This window comes from Brienomyrus brachyistius, unplaced genomic scaffold (assembly GCF_023856365.1).
Source record: "Brienomyrus brachyistius isolate T26 unplaced genomic scaffold, BBRACH_0.4 scaffold36, whole genome shotgun sequence".
Taxonomy (NCBI): domain Eukaryota; kingdom Metazoa; phylum Chordata; class Actinopteri; order Osteoglossiformes; family Mormyridae; genus Brienomyrus; species Brienomyrus brachyistius.
In genome coordinates this window covers 1807670-1828324 of record NW_026042311.1, presented here as the reverse complement: position 1 = coordinate 1828324, position 20655 = coordinate 1807670, and the positions used below count along the sequence as shown (strand labels likewise).

General features: G+C 48.6%; 2 protein-coding genes across 6 annotated transcripts in view; one reads left to right on the top strand and one right to left on the bottom strand.

The window, feature by feature from the left end:
* Positions 1-5443: 5443 nt before the first annotated feature.
* The window catches only part of LOC125721935 (NACHT, LRR and PYD domains-containing protein 12-like), a 67401-nt gene continuing 52189 nt past the window's right edge, over positions 5444-20655 (bottom strand). For 4 of the 5 annotated variants that reach the window (XM_048998147.1, XM_048998151.1, XM_048998148.1 and 1 more), the window contains 3 exons: positions 8583-8756; positions 8422-8468; positions 5444-6792 (listed from right to left, as the gene is read on the bottom strand). In XM_048998147.1, the coding sequence (XP_048854104.1) occupies positions 6275-6792; positions 8422-8468; positions 8583-8756 (739 nt within the window). In that variant the 3' untranslated portion in view covers positions 5444-6274. The remainder of the gene's footprint in view (positions 6793-8421; positions 8469-8582; positions 8757-20655) is intronic. The other variant, XM_048998150.1, reaches the window with a different exon arrangement.
* LOC125721947 (uncharacterized) overlaps positions 11736-20655 on the top strand; it is a 235463-nt gene continuing 226543 nt past the window's right edge. Inside the window, exon 1 of the mRNA XM_048998184.1 lies at positions 11736-14739. Within this exon, the coding sequence (XP_048854141.1) occupies positions 12103-13038 (936 nt within the window). The 5' untranslated portion in view covers positions 11736-12102 and the 3' untranslated portion in view covers positions 13039-14739. The remainder of the gene's footprint in view (positions 14740-20655) is intronic.

Genomic DNA, 20655 nt, shown 5'->3' with positions numbered 1-20655 from the left:
CTGTCTGATGGGGGCATAACCAGTTCTTTTACAGTGGGGTGGGGGTGGCAAGGGTGTCTGGGCATCTGCCTATTCTGTTTGACGGGGGCATAACCAAACCTTTTAGAGTGGGGTGGTGGTGGCAAGGCTGCCTGGGCACATGCCCGTTCTGTCTGATGGGGGCATAACCAGTTCTTTTACAGTGGGGTGGGGGTGGCAAGGCTGCCTGGGCACCTGCCCGTTCTGTCTGATGGGGGCATAACCAGTTCTTTTACAGTGGGGTGGGGGTGGCAAGGGTGTCTGGGCATCTGCCACTTCTATCCAACGGGGGAGTAATCAGACCTTTTACAGTGGGGTGGGGGTGGCAAGGGTGTCTGGGCACCTGCCCGTTCTGTCTGATGGGGGCATAACCAGTTCTTTTACAGTGGGGTGGGGGTGGCAAGCGTGTCTCGGCTCCTGCCCGTTCTGTCTGACGGGGGCATAACCAGACCTTTTACAGTGGGGTGGGGGTGGCAAGGGTGTCTGGGTAGCTGCCCCTTTTGTACGACGGGGGAGAACCAGACATTTTTCAGTGGGAGGGGGTGGTAAGGGTGCCTGGGCACCTGCCCGTTCTGTCTGACGGGGGCATAACCAGACTTTTTACAGTGGGGTGGGGGTGGTAAGGGTGCCTGGGCACCTGCCCGTTCTGTCTGACGAGGGCATAACCAGACTTTTTACAGTGGGGTGGGGGTGGTAAGGGTGCCTGGGCACCTGCCCGTTCTGTCTGACGGGGGCATAACCAGACCTTTCACAGTTGGGTGCGGGTGGCAAGGGTGTCTGGGTAGCTGCCCCATTTGCACGACGGGGGAGAACCAGACATTTTTCAGTGGGGTGGGGGTGGTCAGGGTGCCTGGGCACCTGCCCGTTCTGTCTGACGGGGGCATAACCAGACCTTTTACAGTGGGGTGGGGGTGGCAAGGGTGCCTGGGCACCTGCCCGTTCTGTCTGACGGGGCTTTAACCAGACCTTTTACAGGGGGGTGGGGGTGGCAAGGGTGCCTGGGCACCTGCCTGTTCTGTCTGACGGGGGCATAACCAGACCTTTTACAGTGGGGTGGGGGTGGCAAGGGTGCCTGGGCACCTGCCCGTTCTGTCTGACGGGGCTTTAACCAGACCTTTTACAGGGGGGTGGGGGTGGCAAGGGTGCCTGGGCACCTGCCTGTTCTGTCTGACGGGGGCATAACCAGACCTTTTACAGTGGGGTGGGGGTGGCAAGGGTGTCTGGGTAGCTGCCCTTTTTGTCCGATGGGGGAGAACCAGACCTTTTTCAGTGGGGTGGGGGTGGCAAGGGTGTCTGGGTAGCTGCCCCTTTTGTACGACGGGGGAGAACCAGACATTTTTCAGTGGGAGGGGGTGGCAAGGGTGCCTGTGCACCTGCCTCTTCTGTCCTATGGAGGAGTACCAAGATCTTTTACATTGTAGTGGGGGGGGGGTGGGGGTAAGGGATCCTGGGCACCTGCCCGTTGTCTGACGGGGGCATAACCAGAACTTTTACAGTGGGGTGGGGGTGGCAAGGGTGCCTGGGCACCTGCCCGTTCTGTCTGACGGGGGCATAACCAGACCTTTTTCAGTGGGGTGGGGGTGGCAAGGCTGCTTGGGCACCTGCCCGTTCTGTCTGACGGGGGCATAACCAGACCTTTTACAGTGGGGTGGGGGTGGCAAGGGTGCCTGGGCACCTGCCCGTTCTGTCTGACGGGGGCATAACCAGACCTTTTACAGTGTGTTGGGCAGGCAAGGGTGCCTGGGCACATGCCTTTTTTGTCTGACGGGGGCATAACTAGACCTTTTTCAGTGGGGTGGGGGTGGCAAGGGTGCCTGGGCACCTGCCTGTTCAGTCTGACGGGGGCATAACCAGACCTTTTACAGTGTGTTGGGCAGGCAAGGGTGCCTGGGCACCTGCCCGTTCTGTCTGACGGGGCATAACCAGACCTTTTACAGTGGTTTGGGGGTGGCAAGGGTCTCTGGGCACCTGCCTATTCTGTCTGACTGGGGCATAACCAGACCTTTTACAGTGGGGTGGGGGTGGCAAGGGTGCCTGGGTAGCTGCCCTTTTTGTCTGACGGGGGAGAACCAGACCTTTTTCAGTGGGGTGGGGGTGGCAAGGTTGCCTAGGAAACTGCCCGTCCTGTCTGACAGGTCTTTAACCAGACCTTTTCCGGGGGGGTGGGGGGTGGCAATGCTGCCTGGGCACCTGCCCCTTCGATCCTACCGGGGAGTAACTAGACCTTTTACAGTGGGGTGGGGGTGGCAAGGGTGCCTGGGAAACTGCCCGTCTTGTCTGACAGGGGCATAACCAGACCTTTTACAGTGGGGTGAGGTGGCAAGGGTGCCTGGGCACCTGCCCCTTCTGTCTGACGGGGGCATAACCAGACCTTTTTCAGTAGGGTGGGGGTGGCAAGGCTGCTTGGGCACCTGCCCGTTCTGTCTGACGGGGGCATTACCAATTCTTTTACAGTGGGGTGGGGGTGGCAAGGGTGCCTGGGCACATGCCTTTTTTGTCTGACGGGGGCATAACTAGACCTTTTTCAGTGGGGTGGGGGTGGCAAGGGTGTCTGGGCACCTGCCCGTTCTGTCTGATGGGGGCATAACCAGTTCTTTTACAGTGGGGTGGGGGTGGCAAGCGTGTCTCGGCTCCTGCCCGTTCTGTCTGACGGGGGCATAACCAGACCTTTTACAGTGGGGTGGGGGTGGCAAGGGTGTCTGGGTAGCTGCCCCTTTTGTACGACGGGGGAGAACCAGACTTTTTACAGTGGGGTGGGGGTGGCAAGGCTGCCTGGGCTCGTGCCCGTTCTGTCTGATGGGGGCATAACCAGTTCTTTTACAGTGGGGTGGGGGTGGCAAGGGTGTCTGGGCATCTGCCTATTCTGTTTGACGGGGGCATAACCAAACCTTTTAGAGTGGGGTGGTGGTGGCAAGGCTGCCTGGGCACATGCCCGTTCTGTCTGATGGGGGCATAACCAGTTCTTTTACAGTGGGGTGGGGGTGGCAAGGCTGCCTGGGCACCTGCCCGTTCTGTCTGATGGGGGCATAACCAGTTCTTTTACAGTGGGGTGGGGGTGGCAAGGGTGTCTGGGCATCTGCCACTTCTATCCAACGGGGGAGTAATCAGACCTTTTACAGTGGGGTGGGGGTGGCAAGGGTGTCTGGGCACCTGCCCGTTCTGTCTGATGGGGGCATAACCAGTTCTTTTACAGTGGGGTGGGGGTGGCAAGCGTGTCTCGGCTCCTGCCCGTTCTGTCTGACGGGGGCATAACCAGACCTTTTACAGTGGGGTGGGGGTGGCAAGGGTGTCTGGGTAGCTGCCCCTTTTGTACGACGGGGGAGAACCAGACATTTTTCAGTGGGAGGGGGTGGTAAGGGTGCCTGGGCACCTGCCCGTTCTGTCTGACGGGGGCATAACCAGACTTTTTACAGTGGGGTGGGGGTGGTAAGGGTGCCTGGGCACCTGCCCGTTCTGTCTGACGAGGGCATAACCAGACTTTTTACAGTGGGGTGGGGGTGGTAAGGGTGCCTGGGCACCTGCCCGTTCTGTCTGACGGGGGCATAACCAGACCTTTCACAGTTGGGTGCGGGTGGCAAGGGTGTCTGGGTAGCTGCCCCATTTGCACGACGGGGGAGAACCAGACATTTTTCAGTGGGGTGGGGGTGGTCAGGGTGCCTGGGCACCTGCCCGTTCTGTCTGACGGGGGCATAACCAGACCTTTTACAGTGGGGTGGGGGTGGCAAGGGTGCCTGGGCACCTGCCCGTTCTGTCTGACGGGGCTTTAACCAGACCTTTTACAGGGGGGTGGGGGTGGCAAGGGTGCCTGGGCACCTGCCTGTTCTGTCTGACGGGGGCATAACCAGACCTTTTACAGTGGGGTGGGGGTGGCAAGGGTGTCTGGGTAGCTGCCCTTTTTGTCCGATGGGGGAGAACCAGACCTTTTTCAGTGGGGTGGGGGTGGCAAGGGTGTCTGGGTAGCTGCCCCTTTTGTACGACGGGGGAGAACCAGACATTTTTCAGTGGGAGGGGGTGGCAAGGGTGCCTGTGCACCTGCCTCTTCTGTCCTATGGAGGAGTACCAAGATCTTTTACATTGTAGTGGGGGGGGGGTGGGGGTAAGGGATCCTGGGCACCTGCCCGTTGTCTGACGGGGGCATAACCAGACCTTTTACAGTGGGGTGGGGGTGGCAAGGGTGCCTGGGCACCTGCCCGTTCTGTCTGACGGGGGCATAACCAGACCTTTTACAGTGTGTTGGGCAGGCAAGGGTGCCTGGGCACATGCCTTTTTTGTCTGACGGGGGCATAACTAGACCTTTTTCAGTGGGGTGGGGGTGGCAAGGGTGCCTGGGCACCTGCCTGATCAGTCTGACGGGGGCATAACCAGACCTTTTACAGTGTGTTGGGCAGGCAAGGGTGCCTGGGCACCTGCCCGTTCTGTCTGACGGGGCATAACCAGACCTTTTGCAGTGGTTTGGGGGTGGCAAGGGTCTCTGGGCACCTGCCTATTCTGTCTGACTGGGGCATAACCAGACCTTTTTCAGTGGGGTGGGGGTGGCAAGGTTGCCTAGGAAACTGCCCGTCCTGTCTGACAGGTCTTTAACCAGACCTTTTCCGGGGGGGTGGGGGTGGCAATGCTGCCTGGGCACCTGCCCCTTCGATCCTACCGGGGAGTAACTAGACCTTTTACAGTGGGGTGGGGGTGGCAAGGGTGTCTGGGCACCTGCCCCTTCTGTCCGACGGGGGCATAACCAGACCTTTACAGTGGGGTGGGGGGGGGGGGGGGTATGGGACCCTGGGCACATGCCCGTTCTGTCTGATGGGGGCATAACCAGACCTTTCACAGTGGGGTGTGGGTGGCAAGGCTGCCTGGGCACCTGCCTCTTCTATCCTACGGGGGAGTAATCAGACCTTTTAGAGTGGGGTGGGGGTGGCAAGGCTGCCTGGTCATCTGCCCATTCTGTCCGACGGGGGTAGCAACCAGACCTTTTTCAGTGGGGTGGGGCTGGCAAGGGTCTCTGGGCACCTGCCCCTTCTATCATACGGGGGAGTAGCCAGATCTTTTACAGTGGGGGGGGGGGGGGGGGGTGGCAAGGCTGCCTGGGCACCCGCCTGTTCTGTCCAACGGGGGAGCAACCAGACCTATTACTGGGGGGTGGGGGTGGCAAGGGTGTTAATTATTTAACAAATCAAATTTCTTTATTTAAATATATTAATAATAATTTTATTTACTTTAATCCACTGAACCAGGACATAATTATATTTTCCAGTTTTTTTCAGTCTGTTATGTCTCTAGTTAAATGATTATTTTATACACTGATTGACAGTCATTGTGTCAGTTTTGTTCAGCTGCAGTAATACAGTGAATTTAACTTAATCCAGCAGACTGTGGTTTCATTATGTTACTCAGTTATGCTTTGGGTGACGCTGAAGCAGGACATTAATAAGACAGAACAGAAAGCCTTTATTGTCACTGTACAGGGAGGGAATACAGTAAATGGACATAAATATATAATATATAAAATGTACATGTACAGGAGAAGGGGATAGCCCCCCCCGAATCAGGATTACATTTAATTACATTTTAGTCAGAGAGAAAACGTATAAAAAACAATATTTTTCATGTTTATTCAGCTCACTGAACACAGTCATTTATTTTTTGTCAAACATACAGTACTGTGTAAAAGTCTTAGTCAGTCCAAAGAAATGTTTAAAGCTGTTTATCTGGGTAGCAAGTGTACTTTGGCTTAGAACAAAAAATACAATTTAACATTAGAACGTCTGAAAATTAAGAGTAACACAATAAAAACTAGTAATAATTTCTTCTGTTTCCTAAAAAGTTACTGATATCTAGTTGGATGGCTAGATGAACACCGCTTCAGTTCCCAAACTTCTCCTCAGGGGCACCTCAGCCGTTCCATGATTTTGTTAAATTTCACCAACAGCTCAGTTAAATAATTAAACATACTGGTTTAAAAAGTCAGTGACAGATTGACTAGCTGTATGAGGTCTGTTAGTGGCCAAGTCAAACAATACATGGCTGCACTGGACGGTCACTGCAAATACTAGGATGATTTTAGCAGAGGTTCTGAAATGGCGAAGCTGACACACTTTGACAGGCATCATATCATAGTTTTACACCAACAGCAGGATAATCTAAACATCATTTTCTTTGCCTGCCTCAGACTTTTGCACAGTTCTGTACATTTCAGAGTGAAAAGGATTATAAAGGTTAAAAAGCAGAGATTTGACCTTTTTGCAGGAGAACCAGCAACACGTCACAGTGACACTGAGGAGTTTCTATAAACATAAAACCCTGGATAGAGGGACTCAGTGAATGAGGAGGTGAATCTGTGCAGGGGGGTCAGTCCATCAGAGGAGACTCTGTAGAAGGACAGAGCACCAGCCCCCCAGTCCAGATACACTCCTACTCTGCGGGAGCCTGAGGGCTCTATGGGTATGAGAGTCCGTTTATTATTGTGCCGGACAGAGTAACTGTCAGTATCACAGTACAGACTCCATGACTTGTCATTGTTTCCAAGCCAACATTCACTCCCTCCTTTCCTCTCGATTCCTTTATAAGTGACTCCTATCAGGACTGCATTTCCATCCCACTCAGCCTCCCAGTAACAGCGACCAGTCAGACTCTCTCTGCACAGAACTTGGGGGCGGCTGTCAAATCTCTCTGGATGATCAGGATATGGCTGCTCTGCCCCCCATGTCACCTTCCTGTTCCCCCCTGACAGAGACAGGAGTCTGTTTGCTGTGTTGGGGTCCAGCGTCAGCTGGCAGGAGTCTGTAGGCAGGAGGAAGAATTATTAATCCCATCAGGCCGCCTGTACTTTATGTTTCTGTACGATATAAAAACAGCACAGCTTCCCCTAACGAAGCGGGAACTGAAGTTTATGAAACATAAAGTGGGCGCGCGACGGCAGCGGGAAGAGCCGCCAAAATGGGGCGCGAGCTAAACTAACAGCTTAATTAATTTAATAAAAAAATGACAAAGCAGCGACATTCATCAGACATATTCATCACAAGCATATTTACCACAAAACGGCACCAGAGATCAATACTAAAGTCAGTGTCTTTCCTTCAAAACTAATTCCGGCGCATCCGGCTCGAAAATGGCCATCAATAACAGAATATTTAAGTAATATTATTACACGTTTAAAGTGATATTTAATAAACATTTGGATCTGGATTCTGATATAAACGATGATTCCGGCACAGATCGTGCGCGCATCATAAAAACAGGAAGGTTTTCATTAATTCAGAAAAATATTGCTCTGAAAAACGGGATTATTATCTCATTAATTCGGAAAAACAGATTTAATTTCCCCCAGATGAATGCAACACGCTTCCATAGAGAACCGCTTACCGCGCGCGTGACTGTAGATCCTGCGCCGCTGCCGCGAGGCGTGAGCCCCGCATCTCGCGCACGCACGCGGCCGCTCTAATTTGTTAACATGGGCGCCGAAATGAAATTTGATATTTTCCGCCGCACATCCAATGTGTCCTGGGCGCTAATTTCTTTTGGCATCGTGGATCAGGAGAACTTTTTAATATTCATGAGCGAAGCCATACGCGATTGGCTAGCTGATTAATATTTATGGGAGGGGCACTACCTCATTGGCCAGTTAACATCGACTTGTGCTGCCTGTTTCTTCTACCTAAAGCAGGGGTGTCCAAATCCAGTCCTGGGGGGCCGGTGCCCTGTGTAGCAAAGTTCTTTCCCTGTTCCACCATAAATAATTCAGCTCAAGAGCTGTGTGGTTATTAGCACAAGGAGATGAATCAGGTGTGTTAAATGAGGGGAAACCCAAAAATGTGCAGGACTCTGGCCCTCCAGGACTGGATTTGGGCTCCCCTGGTTTAAGGGATTCAGTGACCAATCAGTAATATTCTCTCATGAATTTTAAGGAATGTTCCAGAACCACCCTGTAAAAATGCAAATTCACATTTTGCACTTGAGGAGAGAGTCCGGTCTCACTGCCTACAGGTGCCTCCTTAGGACAATACTAACGAATCTCACACAGAACACACATACACTCACGGCATCCGCAAAAAGAACAAATGCAAAGGATTCTTTTTTTGTGAAATTAAATATGTATAACTAATTCAGAATATATTTAACCATCCTACACTCCCACACAAACACGAAGATAATACAAGCAGCTATAAAGCATTTGCAAAAAATATTTTAAAAACCGATTAAATTAATTGATAGTGTTTTGGTGATGATTTTGATTTTTTGTTTCGCGTTTGGATGTTTGTCTAAAATGACATGAAACTCACCTAAACACAAACATGGAAATCCATCTACACACAGTGCAAAAAGCCACTTATCACAACAATTGTGTGAATACAACCATAACATACAGTAGTATTCATGGTATTATTAATAAAAACATGCAAAGACACTTACATTTCTGTAAGCCTGCTCTGGTCCTGCACTCTCCACCGTAATCCACACTACAGGAGAAGCAGAATGATATAGTACTACTGTATGCATTTATTTATTGGTGATTCTTCTTCACATACATGCATAAGTATCTGTAGCGTGTCAGACAAACACTCTGTACTCACTGCAGCTTCTCCAGTTTACAGCTGGGATCCTCCAGTACAGCAGAAAGCAGCTTCACTCCTGAGTCTCCTGGGTGATTGTAGCTCAGGTCCAGCTCTCTCAGGTGTGAGGGGTTTGATCTCAGAGCTGAAGCCAGGGAAGAACAGCCTTCTTCTGTGACTCTACAGCCTGACAGTCTGCAGAAACATGGGAAAAAAATCCACAATAAATAAGATCACCTGACCATTACAAGCATTACTTTTAAGCAAAAGTGATTCCTCTAATAAATATTTCAATAATCACACAAAATTAACATCTTTTGAACATTTTATAAGAACCTATACTTCTCAGAACCAGATCCAGTTGATATAGAATCATTTAAAAATAATCTAGACTTACCCATATTAACCAATGAAACAGCAGATGCCCTTGATGCCAGAGGTGGAGATTTCAGGTCCAGAGAGTACAAATCCAGACCAAGATTTTGTTTCAACCAACCAGATGAATATAAAGAGTCACAATCACAGAGACTCAACTGGTTTGTTGAAACAAAATCTTGGTCTGGATTTGTACTCCCTGGACCTGAAATCTCCACCTCTGCTTGATGCACCATTAACATCAGAAGAACTCCATAAGGTCCTCAACCAAATGCCTAACAACCAATCGCCAGACCGGATGGTTACCCTGCAGAAATCTATAGGCCATTACAGTGTTATTGAAACCTGATAAAGACCAAACACAGCCCTCCAGTTACCGGCCATTACAGTGTTATTGAGACCTGATAAAGACCCAACACAACCCTCCAGTTACCCGCCACTCTCATTAATGAATAACTTGAAAATCATTACAAAAGCTCTCGCCACTCAGTTACAGACAGTCATTCCTACTATAATCCATCCTTATCAGACAGATTTCATCAAGACCAGACATGCCTCGGACAACATCTATAGATTATTTAATTTAGTCTAGACTGCTCAGCATACCCATACTAAACCCATGATTACATCATTAGATGCAGAAACGGCATCTGACAGTCAGTTGGACATTCCTCTTTAATACATTGCATAGATTTGGCTTTGGAGAATCGTTCACCCACTGGGTTAAAATACTGTACACCTCACCCAAAGCTGCAGTGTCACAGATGGGATCACATCACCTGCATTCACACTCCGACGGGGAAGACGGCCTGCATGCCCACTCTTTCCTTCACTGTTTGCCATCTTCATAGAAACAATTGTGGCAGCAATACGACAGAACAGTGAAATAAATGGAATTCATACTAATAACAACACAAAATTAATCTCTATGCAGATGATATCTTGCTGTTTTTATGAAACCCTCAAAATATGAAATTTTTATTTTATTAATACCTTTTCAAATCTATCAAACTACACAATAAACTGGAAAAAAACCCATAATATTCTCACTGTCTTCATTATTACTTAGCAAATCAACTGCAAGACGTAACTAAATGGTCACACTACAGCAGTAACAGCAGCTCATGGTTACAGCAGGAGCAGCTGTACTGTAAAAATCTCAGACATGCAGACTTACTCAAAATTTCATTAAAGAAACAAAACTGCTTTAACAACACAGTGCTGCCATTTCCACAGCACTGACAGCCCAGTGGAAAGCCAGTAAAATCACTAACTGTACTCTCAGACCCTGTAAATACACACTAATCTGGAATAATCTGGACTTCCTACTTCACAATATCACCATTCACTATCACTCACGGGGACAGAAAGGGATTACACATCTCCACCTCCTTTTCAGTAACAGTCATTTCATGACATTCGAAGACTTAATCCATAAATACGAGTTGAGAATAAGCAATTTTTCTAATATTTACTAACTGAATCCAGCATCAAAACCAAAATGAACCTCACACATAATACACTGAATCCTCCTCAGATGAGACAACATTCTGCAACTTAAAAATAAAAAGAAACCTCTAGAATATATAATCCTCCATCTGCGACAGACACATTGATATTTGTACCAAAAATTAATTGGAATAAGGACCTTATCTTTTCCCCCAGCTCTGATTTCTGGATGGACGTCTGCAACAACATATTCACAGTGACAAATACTGGCCTTCAGTTCAGTACAAAGTAATTCACATAAAACATGTGACTCAATATAAAAAGTAGTCAGTACTGATACCTGCTCACAGTGTACAATGGGTGTCACAGATAATTATCTGCATGCTCTGTGGGCCTGTATACCTGCTCACAGTGCACCATGGGTGTCACAGATAATTATCTGCATGCTCTGTTGGCCTGTATACCTGCTCACAGTGCACCATGGGTGTCACAGGTAATTATCTGCATGCTCTGTTGGCCTGTATATTACTGTATGTTCTCTATAGGTGAAAGATCTGGACTGCAGACAGGCCAATTCAGCACCCGGGCTCTTCTCCGACGAAGCCATGTGCTTGTAATAGCTGCAGTATGTGGTTTTGCATTGTCCTGCTGAAATACACAAGGCCTTCCCTGAAACAGACGTCCTCTGGAGGGGAGCATGTGTTGCTCTAAAACCTTTATATACCTTTCAGCATTCATAGTTCCTTCCAAAACATGCAAGCTGCCCATACCGTATGCACTCATGCACCCTCATACCATCAGAGATGCTGGCTTTTGAACTGAACGCTGATAACACGCTGGAAGGTCTCCCTCCTCTTTAGCCCGGAGGACACGGCGCCCTTCATTACCAACAAGAATGTCACATTTGGGCTCGTCTGACCATAGGACACTTTCCCACTCTGAAACAGTCCATTTCACATGAGTCTTGGCCCACAGGACACGACGGCGCTTCTGGAGGCATCCTGGGATTGCTGCAAGAGATTGCTGGGATACTGCGAGAGAGTGGTGTTGAGCTGCGGCGATTGTTTTGGGATTGTTTGTGATTGTTTTTGGGGTGTTTGGAACGTATTTTCTGAGTGTTTGTGTGCTTTAATTGTTTAGTGGGTGGCTGTGTTATTTCTATTTATTGTTCTTATTTTGGTCGGCGTGAGTGCTTGTCTGTCCTGTCTGTTTATTAACAGCGCGATTGTTACGGGCAGTGAGCTGCGTTTTCTGTTCGCGTTTAACTCCATAAAAAACACCGACGGGGCGAAATAGCTAATAATATCTAACGTCGGTAACGTTACTCAGCGCCAGAAAAGGGCAGTTGCTCCTGAGCTTTGCTCGGTCGCCAGTCGGGGCCGGGAGGACATTTTCCACTTTTTTCCCCGCTCCGGCAGTAGCCTGCTGTGAGGGGGTTTTTGTGGTTTTTCGACCTCCCAAGAGCAATTTCGATTTCGTTTTGTTTTTAGTTCATACTTGGTTCAGGCAGAAGTTCTTTTGGTAAGTAGTAGTAAATTTATCGGATTTAAAATTTTAAATAAAAATAATAATTAAGTTCCGTTTCAACCCAAGTAACTTATTTTAGTGTACTCGGCACTTTATTGCATTTAACGGTACGCTAATTAATCTTTAAAGTTAAATACGCTATATAAATTTACTGGGCTGGGAGTACGGGGTCATAGTGAGTTAGTTAATTATGGGGCCGGCTCAGTGTGGCGTTTGCAACATGTTTGCCCTTCTGGACGTTAGTGTCCAGTCGGACTTCATCTGCGAGCGATGTAAGCTAGTGGACTCGCTCATGGTCAAGGTTCGCGACCTTGAGGAGCAACTGGCTCTCATCCAATGCAACAGTGAGTTAGAGGAGCAAGTTAATACGCCTTTTAGGGAGAAGGTGTGTACGCCACTAGCCGGGAGGGGGGAGAATGAAGAGCAGAGAGGTCGAGAGAGCTGGGTGACCGTAGGTCGTAGACGCAGGAAAGGGCGTACACACATTGCAGAGGCGGCATCACCTGAGGTGACTGTGTCGAACAGGTTTCAGGTTCTTCCAGCTTTAGAGCCGGAACGGACTGGGGAGGCAGGTGGGCCCTTGGGCACTGAGGAGCCCCCTCCCCCCAGGAAGAGGGAGGTTGTGGTAGTGGGGGATTCCATTATTAGGGGAGTAGACAGTTATGTGTGCACGCGTGATAGAGGGTCCCGTACGGTGTCTTGCCTGCCTGGTGCCCAGGTAGGAGACCTTCCAGATCGTGTGGATAAGCTTTTGGCCCCAGCTGGGGTGGATCCAGTTGTCGTGGTGCATGTTGGCACCAACGACATAGGCAAGGGTAGAAGGGCTGTTCTGCAGGATAAATTTATAGAAGTCGCCAATAAGCTTAGAAGCAGAACGTCCACGGTGGTATTCTCTGAAATACTCCCCGTGCCACGTGCAAGTCAGGCTAAGTTAGCTGAGACAAGGAAATTAAATGCGTGGCTAAAAGGATGGTGTAGGAAAGAGGGGTTTAGGTTTATGGGGCATTGGAGGACCTTCTGGAACAGGTGGGACCTGTTCAAGCCGGATGGGTTGCACCTGAACCAGAGGGGAACCAGTGTATTGGGGAGGCGTATGTGTAGAGTCGTTGAGGAATGTTTAAACTAGGGACTGGGGGGGCAGGGAGGTTAGTTAACTATGTCAGTGGGGGGAAACGGAAAGCCCCAAATAATCATATTGTAAGTGGGCACCGTAATAGGCCTACCCTTTGTTGTCTGTATTTAAACGCCAGAAGTATTAGGAATAAAATTCATGATTTAGAGGCTTTTATCTCATCGGACTCTTATGATATTATAGGAATAACTGAAACGTGGTTGAGTGAAAAGGATGGACAAGAATATAATATGGATGGTTACACGTTGTTCCGTAAGGATCGTATAGGAAAAAAGGGAGGTGGTGTTGCAGTATATGTAAAGGAAAACTTGCAGGCAAGGGAACTTACTGATATAAATAAAACTACGGAAGCAATATGGGTAAAATTAGATGCTAAAAACTCAAATAGCCTAATTGTCGGTGTTTGTTACAGAACACCTAATATAGCTGCTGAGGAAAGCAGATTGTTATACAGTGAGATTAGGACTATGAGCAATAAAAATGATGTGGTAGTTATGGGTGATTTTAATCTACCAGGAATGCAGTGGGACATTGTCACTGGCTCTTCAGAAAATGAACTGGAAATGGTGGAATTAGTACAGGATTGTTTTTTTACTCAGTTTGTTAACACCCCTACCAGGGGAGATGCCATTCTTGATCTTGTTCTCTCTAATAACCAGGACAGGATTGGTAAATTAGACGTTTTAGAACCACTTGACAGTAGCGATCATAACATGGTCAAATTTGAGGTTAAGTTTAGTGTTCGAAGAGCTAAGTCCAAATCAAAAATATATAATGTTAGGAAGGCTGACTTTAAGTGTATGAGACTAAAACTAGAAACTGTGAACTGGATGGAGTTAAATAACAAAACTGTTGAAGAGGCCTGGGAATTTTTTAAAAGCACATTATTGCAAGTGCAAGAGGACTTCATACCTGTTTCCAGCAAGAATAAATCTAGGAAATTGCAACCTAGGTGGTTTACTAGGGAAATAAAGCATAAAGTAAGGAGGAAAAGGGCTTTGTTCCAGCAATGGAAAATAACTGATGATGACAGAATTAAGCAGGAATATCTAAGTCTACAGGCTGAGTTAAAAAATGATATTAGACGAGCTAAAAGAAATGTCGAAAGGATGGTTGCATTGGAAGCTAAGGATGACGTTAAAAGTTTCTTCCAGTATTTTAACTCTAAAAGAGCTCTAAAACCTGAAATTACTAATCTGCAGGATAGTAAGGGTCTTATAATAGTAAACGACATTGATATAGCAAATGAGTTCAATGATAGTTTTGCACGGGTATTCACTGTTGAGGACCTTAGTAATTTACCAGTTATTACCTATCCAGCATTGTCTATAGCTAATATATATATAACTGAAGCAGATGTTTTGCAAAGCCTAGCTAAGCTCAAAATAAATAAATCACAGGGCCCTGATGGCATCTTACCTATAGTGTTAAAAGAGATGAGGGATATTATTTGCCGACCCTTAACTTTACTGTTTCAAAAATCCTTATCTGAAGGTGTGGTACCTTCTGATTGGAAGCACGCCTTCATAACGCCTATTTTCAAAAAAGGGGATAGAAGTAATTTGTCTAACTATAGGCCAATCAGTCTAACTTGTATAACTGGTAAAGTTATGGAGGCTTTAATCAAAGAGAAAATGATAGATTACCTGGACTCCAATAACATTTTGCGGGATAGCCAGCATGGATTTAGGAGAGGTAGATCCTGTTTAACAAACCTGTTAGAGTTTTTTGAGGAAGCTACTCAGGAAGTTGATGATAAGAAGGCCTATGATGTCATCTACTTAGATTTCCAAAAGGCTTTTGATGTTGTCCCCCACAAGAGGCTCCTACTTAAACTCAAAGCGACAGGTATTTTAGGTACCGTAGCGACCTGGATTGATAACTGGTTAACAGATAGGAAACAGCGACCTCACCTAGAATATTGTGTGCAGGTTTGGTCACCATATCTTAAAAAGGACATTGTGGCCTTAGAAAAGGTGCAGCGTAGGGCCACAAAAATGATTCCTGGTCTTAGAGGAATGTCATACGAGGAACGGTTACTTGAGCTAAATCTGTTCAGTCTCAAGCAAAGGAGATTGAGGGGGGACATGATCCAGGTATATAAGATTCTAACAGGTTTGGATGCTGTTCAACCAAATAGTTACTTCAGCATTAGTTTAAATACACGAACTCGTGGCCATAGGTGGAAATTAGCGGGAGAACATTTCAAGCTGGATTTAAGGAAGCACTTCTTTACGCAGCGTGTAGTCAGAGTATGGAATAGCCTTCCTGATAATGTAGTGCAAGCTGAATCCTTGGGTTCCTTTAAATCAGAGCTAGATAAGATTTTAACGACTCTGAGCTATTAGTTTAGTTCTCCCCAAGCGAGCTTGATGGGCCGAATGGCCTCCTCTCGTTTGTATAGTTCTTATGTTCTTATGTTCTTATGGACCATGTTCAGATATGGCTTCCTTTTTGCATGATAGAGCTTTAGCTGGCATCTGCAGATGGCACGGCGGATTGTGTTTACCGACTGTGCCTTCTGGAAGTATTCCTGGGCCCATTTAGTAATGTCATTGACACAATCATGCCGATGAGTGATGCAGAGTCGTCTGAGGGCCCGAAGACCACGGGCATCCAATACAGGTCTTCGGCCTTTGAACATTTGTAATATTATCTATGTTCTGTTGTGAATAAAATATAGGCTCATGTGACTTGAAAGTGTTTTATTTGTTATTTCATTCAAATATAAAGTACTTTTCTAGAATTCTGGTTGTTTGTATGTTTGCTGGGGGGCGGCATGGTGGCGCAGTGGTTAGCACTGTTGCCTCACACCTCTGGGACCCGGGTTCAAATCTCCACCTGGGTCACAAGTGTGTGGAGTTTGCATGTTCTCTCCATGTCGTCGTGGGGTTTCCTCCGGGTACTCCGGTTTCCCCCCACAGTCCAAAAACATGCTGAGGCTAATTGGAGTTACTAAATTGCCCGTAAGCGTGCATGTGTGACTGACTGGTGTGTGAGTGTGCCCTGCGATGGGCTGGCCCCCCATCCTGGGTTGTTCCCTGCCTCGTGCCCATTGCTTCTGGGATAGGCTCCGGACCCCCCCGCGACCCAGTAGGATAAGCGGTTTGGAAAATGGATGGATGGATGTATGTTTGCTGGGGGCGGCATGGTGGTGCAGTGGTTAGCTCTATTGCCTAACACCTCTGGGACCCGGGTTCAAGTCTCCGCCTGGGTCACATGTGTGTGGAGTTTGCATGTTCTCCCCATGTCGTCGTGGGGTTTCCTCCGGATACATTTCATACAGATATGTATGAAAGTGTGTCCGTGAATGTATGGACATTCATATCTATGTATTAATATACACTGCTCAAAAAAATTGAAGGAACACTTTTTAATCAGAGTATAGCATCAAGTCTATTAAACTTCTGGGATATTGATCAGGTCAGTTAAGTAGCGGAGGGGGCTGTTAATCAGTTTCAGCCGCTTTAGTATTAATGAAATTATCAACAGGTGAACTAGAGGGGCAACAATGAGACGACCCCCAAACCAGGAATGGTTTAACAGGTGGGGGCCACTGGCATTTTTCCCTCCTCATCTTTTTTTCACTAGTTTTGCATTTGGTGACGGTCAGTGTCACTATTGGTAGCATGAGGTGATACCTGGACCCTACAGAGGTTGCACAGGTAGTCCAACTCCTCCAGGATGGCGCATCAATACGTGCCATTGCCAGAAGGTTTGCTGTGTCTCCCAGCACAATCTCAAGGGCATGGAGGAGATTCCAGGAGACAGGCAGTTATTCAAGGAGAGCTGAACAGGGCCGTAGAAGGTCCTTAACCCATCAGCAGGACCGGTATCTGCTCCTTTGTGCAAGGAGGAACAGGATGAACACTGCTGGAGCCCTACAAAATGACCTCCATCAGGCCACTGGTATGAATGTTTCTGATTGTTTGGTCAGAGACAGACTTCATGAGGGTGGCTTGAGGGCCCAACGTCCTCTAGTGGACCCTGTGCTCACTGCCCAGCACCATGGAGCTCGATTGGCATTTGCCATAGATTACCAGAATTTGCAGGTCTGCCACTGGCACCCTGTGCTTTTCACAGATGAGAGCAGGTTCACCCTGAGCACATGTGACAGACATGAAAGGGTCTGGAGAAGCCATGGAGAACGTTATGCTGGCTGCAGCATTGTTCAGCATGACCAGTTTGGTGGTGGGTCAGTGATGGTCTGGGGAGGCATATCCATGGAGGGACGCACAGACCTCTACAGGCTAGACAACGGCACCTTGACTGCCATTAGGTATCAGGATAAAATCCTTGAACCCATTGTCAGACCCTATGCTGGTGCAGTGGGTCCTGGGTTCCTCCTGGTGCACGACAATGCCCGGCCTCATGTGGCAAGACCATGTAGGCAGTTCCTGGAGGATGAAGGAATTGATACCATTGACTGCCCCCCACGCTCCCCTGACCTAAATCCAACAGAACACCTCTGGGACATTATGTTTCGTCCATTCGATGCCACCAGGTTGCACCTCAGACTGTCCAGAAGCTCAGTGATACCCTGGTCCAGATCTGAGAGGAGATCCCCCAGGACACCATCTGTGGTCTCATTAGGACCATGCCCCAACATTGTCAAGCATGCATACAACCATGTGGGGGCCATACAAACTACTGAGTATGATACTGTTACTGTAATGAAATTTCAGCAAAATGGACTAGCCTGCTGCATCATTTTTCACTTTGATTTTCGGGGGTGTCTTTGAATTCAGCCCTCTGTAGGTTTTCATGGAAATTTCATTTCCATTAAACGATGTGGCATCCTTTCATTCCTAACACATTACCCAGTCTACTTCAGTATATATATATATTTTCCCCATTGATATCTGATGTGTTTTCAGTGTTCCTTTAATTTTTTTGAGCAGTGTATATGTGTGATAATTTTTTATTCACAAATTTTTTTTTGACAGTTACGGCTCCTATCATCCACAACCATCATATATAAATACAATCCTGTCTTTGCATTTATCTCCTTTTCTTTTCCTCTCCTCTCTACGACTCCTCACATTAAATACGGACTTCACTCGCCCCCCAGTCCTGCCACTTCCACTAGCCTCTAGTTTGGGGGAGTGGTTCTTTTCCCCTGTGCCTCTGGGTGGGGCAGGTCACCTAATGCACTGGGGGTGGGGTGTCACAGAAACTCTCACACACGCGTACCCTGCCACAGACACTCTCAGACACACATACCCTGCCACAGACACTCTCACACACGCGTACCCTGCCACAGACACTCTCACACACGCGTACCCTGCCACAGACACTCTCACACACACGTACCCTGTCGCAGACACTCTCACACACGCGTACCCTGCCGCAGACACTCTCACACACACGTACCCTGCCACAGACACTCTCACACACACGTACCCTACCACAGACACTCTCACACACGCGTACCCTGTCGCAGACACTCTCACACACACGTACCCTGCCACAGACACTCTCAGACACACATACCCTGCCACAGACACTCTCACACACGCGTACCCTGCCACAGACACTCTCACACACGCGTACCCTGCCACAGACACTCTCACACACACGTACCCTGTCGCAAACACTCTCACACACGCGTACCCTGCCGCAGACACTCTCACACACACGTACCCTGCCACAGACACTCTCAGACACACATACCCTGCCACAGACAGTCTCACACACGCGTACCCAGCCACAGACACTCTCACACACACGTACCCTGCCACAGACACTCTCACACACGCGTACCCTGCCACAGACACTCTCACACACGCGTACCCTGCCACAGACACTCTCACACACACGTACCCTACCACAGACAGTCTCACACACGCGTACCCAGCCACAGACACTCTCACACACACGTACCCTACCACAGACAGTCTCACACACGCGTACCCTGCCACAGACACTCTCACACACACGTACCCTACCACAGACACTCTCACACACGCGTACCCTGCCGCAGACACTCTCACACACACGTACCCTACCACAGACAGTCTCACACACGCGTACCCAGCCACAGACACTCTCACACACACGTACCCTGCCACAGACACTCTCACACACGCGTACCCTGCCACAGACACTCTCACACACGCGTACCCTGTCGCAGACACTCTCACACACGCGTACCCTGCCGCAGACACTCTCACACACACGTACGCTCCCACAGACACTCTCACACACACGTACCCTACCACAGACAGTCTCACACACACGTACCCTACCACAGACACTCTCACACACGCGTACCCTGCCACAGACACTCTCACACACGCGTACCCTGTCGCAGACACTCTCACACACGCGTACCCTGCCGCAGACACTCTCACACACACGTACGCTCCCACAGACACTCTCACACACACGTACCCTGCCACAGACACTCTCACACACGCGTACCCTGCCACAGACACTCTCACACACGCGTACCCTGCCACAGACACTCTCACACACACGTACCCTGCCACAGACACTCTCACACACGCGTACCCTGCCACAGACACTCTCACACACGCGTACCCTGTCGCAGACACTCTCACACACGCGTACCCTGCCGCAGACACTCTCACACACACGTACGCTCCCACAGACACTCTCACACACACGTACCCTACCACAGACAGTCTCACACACACGTACCCTACCACAGACACTCTCACACACGCGTACCCTGCCACAGACACTCTCACACACGCGTACCCTGTCGCAGACACTCTCACACACGCGTACCCTGCCGCAGACACTCTCACACACACGTACCCTGCCACAGACACTCTCACACACACGTATCCTGCCACAGACACTCTCACACACGCGTATCCTGCCACAGACACTCACACACGCGTACCCTGCCACAGACACTCTCACACACGCGTACCCTGCCACAGACACTCTCACACACGCGTACCCTGCCTCAGACACTCTCACACACGCGTACCCTGCCACAGACACTCTCACACACACGTATCCTGCCACAGACACTCTCACACACGCGTATCCTGCCACAGACACTCTCGTACACACGTACCCTGTCACAGACACTCTCATACACGCGTACACTGTCACAGACACTCTCACACACGTGTACCCTGTCAGAGACACTCACCCACATATCCTGCCGCAGACACTCTCACACACACTGCATTATATGCGAGTCCGCTATATCCGATGCTTTTTCTGCATGTAATTAAAGGTGCACAACCGGCAGTCCTCGTCTGTTATAGACGATATTCCGTTATAAGCGAGTCCATTATAACAGGATTATACTGCACCTTCGACTCCACCTAGCAGACATACTTATGAGGGGATTGAGGTATGGACGTTTTGAAAGTTATGACAGAAAGAAGCTTTTTCTGTCAGTTACTTAAAATGTTAGTGCCAGGAGTTTTCAAAACATTATACAACATTGACTGGAATCAAATTCAACTACCTGATTAAACAAAAATGCTTTTGTGGCAATAAACATTAAAGGTGGATTTAGCGTAAAAAGAAGGATGGTTATAATGAAATGAACCTTATCCCAACTGTAAGATATGGTGGAGGTTCCTGATTTTCCTCCAAAAACCCTGGAAACCTCGTTAGGGTACA